Source organism: Leuresthes tenuis, unplaced genomic scaffold (assembly GCF_036924035.1).
Source record: "Leuresthes tenuis unplaced genomic scaffold, fLeuTen1.0.hap1 SCAF_16, whole genome shotgun sequence".
NCBI classification, from domain to species: domain Eukaryota; kingdom Metazoa; phylum Chordata; class Actinopteri; order Atheriniformes; family Atherinopsidae; genus Leuresthes; species Leuresthes tenuis.
Genome location: NW_027325370.1, coordinates 14540864 through 14550407, shown reverse-complemented (window position 1 = coordinate 14550407; position 9544 = coordinate 14540864). Strand labels below are relative to the sequence as shown.

General features: G+C 39.4%; 1 protein-coding gene across 1 annotated transcript; it reads left to right on the top strand.

Annotated features, from left to right (window-relative positions):
• Positions 1-5502: 5502 nt before the first annotated feature.
• LOC140271389 (succinate dehydrogenase [ubiquinone] iron-sulfur subunit, mitochondrial-like) lies at positions 5503-8545 on the top strand. Its single transcript, XM_072366588.1, has 8 exons — positions 5503-5613; positions 6535-6668; positions 6767-6852; positions 6970-7106; positions 7253-7369; positions 7554-7655; positions 8016-8138; positions 8225-8545. Exons 1-8 carry the CDS (start codon positions 5554-5556, stop codon positions 8303-8305), a joined length of 840 nt encoding a protein of 279 aa, XP_072222689.1. The 5' UTR covers positions 5503-5553; the 3' UTR covers positions 8306-8545.
• Positions 8546-9544: the final 999 nt, after the last annotated feature.

Sequence of the window (9544 nt, the reverse complement as noted above, 5' to 3'; positions counted from 1 at the left end):
ATGGAATCTATCAAATGGTAGAGCAGGGCATTAAAGGGTTCATCAAAGAGGCTGCCTCTTGGAGGATGATATCTGCTTGAATCTCTGAAAATGGAATGGTTGCTCCTGCCTGGGAAGCATTGCACACATAGTCCAGACTGTGCCTAGAAGGTTGTATCTTCACCTTGTGCAAATGAAACACCTTTGTGCAACTGTGATTCCTACTGCAATTTCCACAGGGAGGAAGATGCCAACCTTGCCAACCCCCACACCTGGGGTGCTTTTTATTATGCTAACACATTTCCTTACCTCCCTGCATCTGAGCTCCTCCCAGGATATAAGAACAAGAGATGCGAGAAAGGGACACAAGCAACGAGAGGCCAAAAAAATGCCAGATGTGGGTGTCCAAAGCGATGCCAAAATTTGTGCATCACATTTTGAAATAAAGGACATATGATACACCTTTTTTTTTTTTTTTTTTTAGCTCTTAGCTCCTCAAGAAGCCTTCTCTCTCCTATTTCCCTGTCTTCTCAATGTGTATTTAAGGGATTGGACAATCCTCAAGAATAGTGTAAGGGGGTACAATTTCTGGGTCCCAGGAAGAAGCATGAGTTAGTGTAATAAAGGGCCCATCTGCTTCCATCAGTTGTCCATTTTCTCTTTTGCATCATCTACTCTTGTGTCTATCATTACTTCAGTCAAAACTCCATCTTTAGATGAGTAGGTGGCAGCTTTTCCAGTGAGCAGTTTTATTCAAAGGTTGATTTTGGATTTGATTATAATTAGATTTATATTTTGCGTCGACATGCTTTTGTTTTACTTATCTGCCAGTCTGAACCCTGTCTGAAGATTTCTTACCTGGATGTGTCGTCTGCACACTTGTAGCCACAGTCAGCCTGAGCCAGTTTTAGTCTCCCACTGAATTAAAACACAACAGGTCTACAGTAAGTGGGCTTTGAGCTTTAACATATTTCCTATAATCGATGCATACATTTCTGCTTGTGCAGAACATCCCGAGCACTTAAATGTAATTTTATAAAAACAATAAGACTGAGTAAGACTGAGACACCTCTGTGATTCCAGTATTGAACACATTATGCACATCATTATGCAACTTGAGCTAGCAAAGCCATCTCTAGAGACGGATGCTTTTCTTTGTGGTGGTAAATCAAGTCAGCAACAGAGAAGCAGTGCCTGCATCTTAATGAAATACCTTAAGGATACTTACCAACTCCCTGCAGAAGCGGATCCAACTCTAATTTGCTGAAATATAGGCGCATATGTCTTTCCTTCTCTACCAAACACAATAACGCTATATTTCCCATCTCATCAATATTGTTGTTATTCACCCAGTCTCACTGTCCTGATTGGTTACCTGAGGGGAAGAAAAAAGAGGCTACTTGAAGCCAGCCAGTGACTTTGTCATTCATAGAAATGGCCTTCTCGTGCCTGGCCATGCACAGTGAATGAAGTATTACCAGTTTGGACTGAGGATGGCACTGAGGTCCTCACAATTTTTTTTCTTATAATGCAAAAATCATGACTCATGAATATCTGATCAAAAAGCAGAGTATCATCAACATGCACATGGCACTGAACTCACTATGGCTCGCTTATCTTGCAGTGCATCAGCTCAAAAAGCAGGGGGCTGCGGGCAGAGAAAAACATCAAAGAGAATGAGTTTACAATCCCACATTTCCTTTAATGGGATTAGCCAGTGAAGTAACAGCAGCTCTGTATGTAACACTACATTTAGCCTAACCTATTGACCTTTCAGAGTCAATATTTAACAGCTAATCCAGTGATTGTTAATGGAACAAATTAAAGTGCCTTTCCCTGCTCTGCTGGTGTTGGCCCAAGTAAACACCTTGTGACTCCGTGGTGCCCTGTGGGTTCCACCTGTCATGATGGTGTGGTTGGTCCCCGAATGGAAGGACAGGTCCTGAGAGACGATCGCAAAAAAAGAAAAACATTGCCTACACGAGCCAAATATGCAGCTTTATAAACACTCATCAAAAATATTGTTGTGATGCTATAAATGATACAGTAACATTAAATTGTGATTTCGTGGCAAAGTCAGTTTGCAAGTTCAACTATATTTAGAAGTTAAACATAGACATAAAAATATAGAAAAATTAAAACATGTTAGTTAAGGCCACAACCAAAACAGAAGTTTTTTTTTTCTAGTCCTAGAGGGTCCAAACACCACTGTTCTGCCTGGCAATGACTCTTAGTCGTTCTTGCAGGTGTACAATGGTAGCAATCAGCATTTTCATACCCAAAGCACATGGATATGGGATGCTAATTGAATCTATATGATAAAACTGTATAAAGTAAATCACTTACACTGAGCATCACACCCCCTGAAGTATCTTAGAATCTGCTTGTCTGGTGCTTGGTTGTCAGACAACGAGGAAAACAAAGGGAAGCAACATGATGAATTGTTTTAGAAACAAATCATTTTGACAGTTAAGACCTGGCCATGAAATAAATCTTTGAAGTGTGAATTGGGTTTCTAAGAATATAATAATAATGTTATGTTGTCAAATCTTCCAGATTCAGTTTATTTGGCAGGATTAAAAGGAAGCCACTCAGATATCATAAATATGAAAACATTTTTATGATTTTATCTCCAGGCTGACTTCAATAACCTGAAGTTGAACGATACTGACGGTTCTAATTGATATGATTTAAACATGTAAAACTGATACAGAGATGTAAAACTACCTCTGATGTATTACAACCTTGTGCAGACGATGTTGCCGTGGTTGGATTTCATCAATTGGCCTCCAACCAGAAAAAAATCAAACAAAACAGAGAAAAATCTGTGATTAACTTGACTTTGATTGGGTGTTAATCGGGCATTTCTGGCATTCCCGACACTCCTGCTGCCAACAAGGTCACTCCAGCAACCATATTTTAAGCATTCTGTAGAATACATCACAAATGAAGATCACTACCTTCAATAAAACCTCTGTAGTCCTTCTGCGGTGAACATGACACAAAGCATGACAGGTCTGACATGATCTAATATGGCAGTGAGTTTATCCCACCCAGGGAGGAAGGCCCTGAATCCCTCCTTCAGCTCTGCTCCTGCTGTCCTGCCAGGAACAAAATTCAATTATCACACCGACTGCCTCTGCTCTGGCAGTTACTACCGCTGTTGGCCTCTGGTATTTTTGTTTAACAGCTACTCACAGCCAAGAGCGATACTAGACGATAACAAGCCAGTTACCTCTCGGATTAAGGGAAGTAGAAAGTCAGTTTGACCTCACTTTATAAATTCAAGGACAGTTTGTACATGTTTCACAGCTTTCAGACAGATCTGCTGCCTTTTGACAGCTTTAGATTGTAGTTTTTACAGATTGTTACTAACCTGTTATCTGCAGCAGCAAAACATACAGACTCTGTGACATTTCCTAATTTATGTTCCGGGGAACATCAACGAAAAAGTCAAAGATGATAAAAAAGCTAAAAACTTCTGAAAGCTTTGTTGTCAGATTCTCATGACAGCAGGTGTGTTTGCATATTCTTCGTATTAACATCCACACAATGGTTACATAGAGATAGACTACTCAATATTTTGAGGAAAACATGCAACCTTCCATCCAACTCTGTAAGAGGAGAGAAGAGGAGGAAAAGCTAGATGGGTGATAGGATGATTCCCTTTTCCTTTCTCTCCATAGTTTCTCTTTCTCCATTCTCAATGTTCCCTTTCCTCTGTCTATACTTCATCTTCCTTTTTGTTCTGTTTCTTCAGCTTCTGATCTGCCTCATTTCCTTTTTCTTCCTCATTTCTTCTCTTAACCTTGTCTCTGTTGATTTTTAGGGAAAGCCCTCGCAGCTCCATGTTTTTCCGGATAAGGAGCTTGATCTTCCTGTCCATCTTGCTGGCCTTAAGGAACCATTCCTGCGTCTCTCTGCTGTGTGTTTCTCTTTAAGGTGTTATCAGTTGCTTTCAGTCTCAATCTAGTGCATTCCTGTCTCCATGAGTTCCCTCATAGGCAAGTTCTTCACTCTGCTTTCAGTCTACCAGAGCCATCCTTTCAGCTCTATTTTCCGGGATCATGTGGCTCACCCTCTTTCCTGCTGCATAGCTTTCATCCCTCACATGGTCATGCTCTGCCCTCATCTGGTTTCTTACCCTCTAGACTTTTTTTCCCAAGTTCATACATGAGTGATTTCTCCTTTTTCTATGATAAGTGGTGCTGCTTCTGTTCACAATTCTCTTTGATTTAAAGTCCTCCACATTTACACTTGTGATGTGTAAATGTGTGCAGCGAGCTAATATTGTCTTGTTGCTAGAAAGATATATGCATAAACCACCTGCATGTTCTACACTGTCTGGGGCATTTTCATATCTAATGCCTTAAAGTTTTAATTTAAATTATTGAATTCAATAAACCTAAACATGTTGTGCTGCTGCATAAACTCATACATATTCCTTATTTTGTACAAGAGAGGACAGAGCCCTCTCCTTTATTTAAACGTATTAGGCTTCTACTGTATATTGTCTTGGTATATTTGATCTTATTTTCTTGTATAAACATAGTACTAGCACCTTATTTGTTCAACTGAGAGTTATAGATAATCAGTTTAACGCTAGACATAGACTGGTAGCTTCACCTTGACAAGAGATACTGATTTTTTTTAAATGTAATGTCATTCCACAGCAGCTTCTTAAACAAGATTAGTCTCCAGGAAATCAAAGGGAAACTGAAACCGTCTTCCTCAATCTCAGGCCAGGTACATTTAGATCACAATGCTTTCTCCCAAATGAAGACATTGCCGTGCACATTTATATGTGTGCAGGCAGGTTTGGGTCTGGTCTCCTTCTCAGATGCGAGACGCTTGTTCTCTACGAGTCAAGGACACGTTAAGTAACTGTGTCCGAAGTACAACACAAAATCCACCGTGTGCTTTTAATATGGCATGGAGTTATACATATAGAGATCAACGTAATCAGACAAATCTATAGGAACACAGTAAAAACTATAATACCTCTGAGGGTATGAAAAAAATGACTGAAGAAATCAATACATTTGAACAAAGATAAAGTTATTTCAAACAGGTGATTGCAAGATAAGGGCAAACACATTAAAAATAATTACACAAACCACCGGCATAACATTGCATTCATATACGTAACTGACCCTCCTTTACAGCAATGAGAGTTGTGAAAGAGTCTCATACGTATGCTACCTTCAATGAATTTCGGATATATACCTTTCAACAAATTGTGCGTCAAGTTTAGTCTAAAAGATCTCTATAAAAATAATATTTTATATAAAGAAATAAAACTTGTAAAATATTACCCTCTGGTGTTTTCTTATCAATCATTCCACTCCATCTGCAGCCCAAAATATAATCAAAATATGTCTGTTTGTAGTCTGATAGGTGAATGGCCGAGCTGTGAGCGTGTACGTGAAAGCAACCTCAATGACGCAGTCCTTACGTGGCGCACATAGCGGGCGCGGCTTCAGCTCACACTTCAGACAAAAGTGAGCCTTCCAGCCTTCACAGTGACTGAGGAGCTATTACTCTCAAACGTCTTTAACGTATCCAACCGGCAAGATGTCCGTAGTTTGTCTCAGCCGAAATGTTCTGGCCTTCAGGAATTCTGGGATGATGGTGGTAAGTAGAAAATTATTAAAATTATTCAGTGTTAGGGCTGTTGAGCCTCATGGGCTTTACTGAGAGATATTAGTATTCACAACTGAGTGTTTGTGTTATTATTATTATTATTTTTCCACAGTTTAACTATTGCTGGGCTACAGTATCACTACATAAACTCAGTACAATGAACGTTGATATAGCTGTGATATAACACCATGCTGTCAGGCTAGATGGTTTGTGTAAGTGTCACAGAAAGTGTATTATCTGCCTCACTGTCATATTGTCATATGTGAATGACTATGGGAAAAAAAACAGTTAAACAAAAACAGTCCACCTATCTTCATCTTTATACAAAAAAATGTACCTTGCATAAATACCTAAAGAGAACAGACTGAGCTTTTAGGGGAGTTTTCCTCCTCTTTTAAACTTATTATGTCATCTGGAATTTGTTCAGCAAAGTAGCTAGGGTACACAATTATCTATCTGAGCCTCATAGAATGCCATATAACTTAAATTATTGTTGTTGAGATCATCTTTCATTGTCCTTAGAAAGTCAGTTAGATAATCACAGGACTGCTGTGATGTAACTGTTCCCTGTCAGTTTACCCGACCTGCCACTAGGGGGAGCCTCAGTCCTTTCATATGGAAGTAGTGTAATGGAATATAGGACTCAAAAACATATCACAGGCTTACAGTTAGTTCATTTAATTGATTTGGTACCTCTATTATGTGGTGTTATTTTGTTACTTCATTCTAATGTACTTAAGTAAAAATAAAACTTAAAATACACAAACACCATATCTGTCGTCTTGAGTCACAGGATAAAATTACCAAACACTTTCCATTTTAACCTTAGTTGATGTAACCAACAACAAGGTCAAATTATGATGTGCTCTTCTGTACATATGTACATTGCATCTCTTATTACCTGTCATACAGATGGTGCGGTATGCTCAGACTGCAGCTGCTCCGGCTCCTGAACCCAGGATCAAGAAGTTCCAGATTTACCGCTGGGACCCCGACACCTCCGGAGACAAACCACGAATGCAGACGTATGATGTTGATCTCAATACGTAAGTCCTTTTAACAGAACGCTTCTGAGCAGTATTTGACCTCATTACAAATAAATGCCTTTGTTGTAATCAACCAACACATATTCGTGTTAACACAGTTGCGGCCCGATGGTTCTGGATGCCCTCATCAAGATCAAGAATGAAATTGACCCCACGCTCACATTCAGACGTTCCTGCCGTGAGGGTAAGAAAGAAAGGCCATCTGGTCCTCAACTTGCACATACTGCTGAAAACTACTTCTATCACAGCAGATTTTTTTTCAAGTTCTTTTTTTTGACCCGACATTTGTGAATTTCTTCAGGTATCTGCGGCTCGTGTGCCATGAACATAAATGGAGGCAACACACTGGCATGCCTGAACAAGATTGATACAAACACTAGCAAACCCGTCAAAATCTACCCACTGCCACACATGTATGTCGTCAAAGATCTAGTGCCTGTAAGTACTGCAAGAGTGGAAATGTTTCTCAACACCTTTTATTAATGCAAGAACACGCAAATGACTGAAAAAGGAGCTAAAATGGCATATAAGGAAGTATACATCATAAGATAGAATCGCTGTACTCATGTCATCAATTCCACCAGGATATGAGCAACTTCTACGCACAGTACAAATCCATTGAGCCATACCTGAAGAAGAAGGAGGGGACTCAGGAGGGGAAAGAGCAGTATTACCAGTCAGTGGAGGACAGACAAAAACTGGTAAATACACCGACTTTCTTCTCTAACCTCACATAACTCCCAAGCACTGCGAGGAGTCCAAACAGGGGTCTTAAAGTTTATGACATTACTTTTTAATATTACCACTTTGAATTATGGGTTGTGTAGAGAGTCACAGCAGGCCACAGTGACGAATGAGCTTGTAACAAACTGTTTAACTCAACAGGACGGCCTGTATGAGTGCATCCTGTGTGCTTGCTGCAGCACCAGCTGTCCAAGCTACTGGTGGAACGGAGACAAATACCTGGGACCTGCTGTCCTCATGCAGGTGGGTGAAGACATACTCAAGACATCTATATCATTCATGTTTTATATATGAGAGGAATATCTCAGTTGTTTAGATAAAAGACAAATGGGGAAAATGAACAAAAAAATATTAAGACTTAGATTAATTTTAGTCGGTTCTGTACGCCACACAATGTTGATATTTGAATTGGTATGACATCATCAACTTCTGAATGTTGATAACAGTCTGAATTTTTCCATATCCGTCTGTATATTGTAGTTTGAGGATTAGCAAACTCTACTCTAAATGAAAATGTGAAGGTGGAGAGTCTCCAAAAGCAATGTCTGTCTTTCCTTGTTATAAAAAAAAAAAGTAACAATGAACACTGTTGTTATCCCATAGGCATACAGGTGGATGATTGACTCCCGTGATGAATTCACAGAGGAACGTTTGTCTAGACTTCAGGACCCCTTCTCACTTTACCGCTGCCACACTATCATGAACTGCACTAAGACTTGCCCCAAGGTATTTGAAAGCCATTAACTCGCACATTTTCTCACTGAATGAGGAGTTTCAGTGTCTCACTGTTTGCTCGTCGCACTTTTCTACAGGGTCTCAACCCCGGAAAAGCCATTGCAGAGATCAAGAAAATGATGGCGACTTACAAAGAGAAGAAAGCAGCAGCCACATGAACATCTGTAAATTAGACTGGCTCAAGATCCACTTTCTAATACCTCAAGCTGCGTTAGGAAGAAGAGATGAACCGACACAAAACTTTGCTACATTAGCACCTTTTATGATTTTGATGAGTGCCTGAGGTTGTCTCTGTGTGTGAATGTGTGTGAATGTGGTTGTATAAAGGAACTGTACATTGTGAGAAAGGTATTCTGTAAGGAACTGTTAAGCTAAATTTAATGTGTGCTGCAACATAACGGACCACGGTTTTGCCTATTGTCTGCATAGTAATAACAGTAGGCTCGCATGACCCTGTTCACTGAAGATGTGTGGAGTATATGGAGGTACACACGCTGATTATAAAAGAACAAGATCTGCTTTTGTTGATTGCTGTTCCAACTTATATTGCAATAAACATATTTAAGAATCTAAACATCAAGAGAAAACATCTTATCAAAAGTTTTTTTCTTTGTTAGAATTAGATAATTGTATGTTCTGCTGTCGCAATGAGAACAAGGTCCAGTGAAATCCTACCGCTGAACATCTTTTTATAACTCATTTGGAGTTGTCACAGAAGGAAGACCAAAGTTGATTAAAACTGCTTAAACTTAAAACTGCTTAAACTAATGGAACAAAACCAAAAATGGTGATGGGGCAGAGAATCCAGAAAAATCAAAGAAAATACAAAGCCAGACAAAACAGAACTGTACTGACAAGAGGAAAAACAATCTGGCAATGAGCAAAGGAAACTTAATAGTGTGTACACTGCGGGAAGTGATGAATAACACAAAGCAGGCGAGTGACAATTGGTAGCCCTTTTCACACGGTACAGAAGCAAAATAGCAATTGAAACTGATACTATGCTGATAAAGCCTTAAATACACGCCTAAAACAACACTCTCACACACGATTAGACACTGAGTAAACTGGGATCTTTGTAAATTGCCTAAAGGCAAGAGCAGTAGCTTAACGAGTAGATTATTTTTTAAACCCGGAATAAAACCGCAAGCACTGAATTAAAAAGAAAAATAAGTATAAACTCAGGTGTAGAACAAGAACAGGAAGCAAAACCAAACAAATTACACAACAAATGAAGCGCTTACAAATTGAAAGGCAAATTGAAATGCTGTAGATACCAACTGAACATGAACTTTACTGAATGTTTAATGATTCAGAAACTATAAACCATGACACAGGTGTTGTTGCTTTAGGAGCCTTTTCATGAAGATGCTCAATTTGAGCCCCACAATACCAGA

Bases quoted from the DNA above. Each gene is read 5' to 3' on its own strand.
- LOC140271389 (XM_072366588.1), top strand. From the start codon at position 5,554: ATGTCCGTAGTTTGTCTCAGCCGAAATGTTCTGGCCTTCAGGAATTCT. The intron at 5,614-6,534 runs GTAAGTAGAAAA...CCTGTCATACAG, and splicing joins GGAATTCTGGGATGATGGTG to ATGGTGCGGTATGCTCAGAC. The intron at 6,853-6,969 runs GTAAGAAAGAAA...GAATTTCTTCAG, and splicing joins CAGACGTTCCTGCCGTGAGG to GTATCTGCGGCTCGTGTGCC.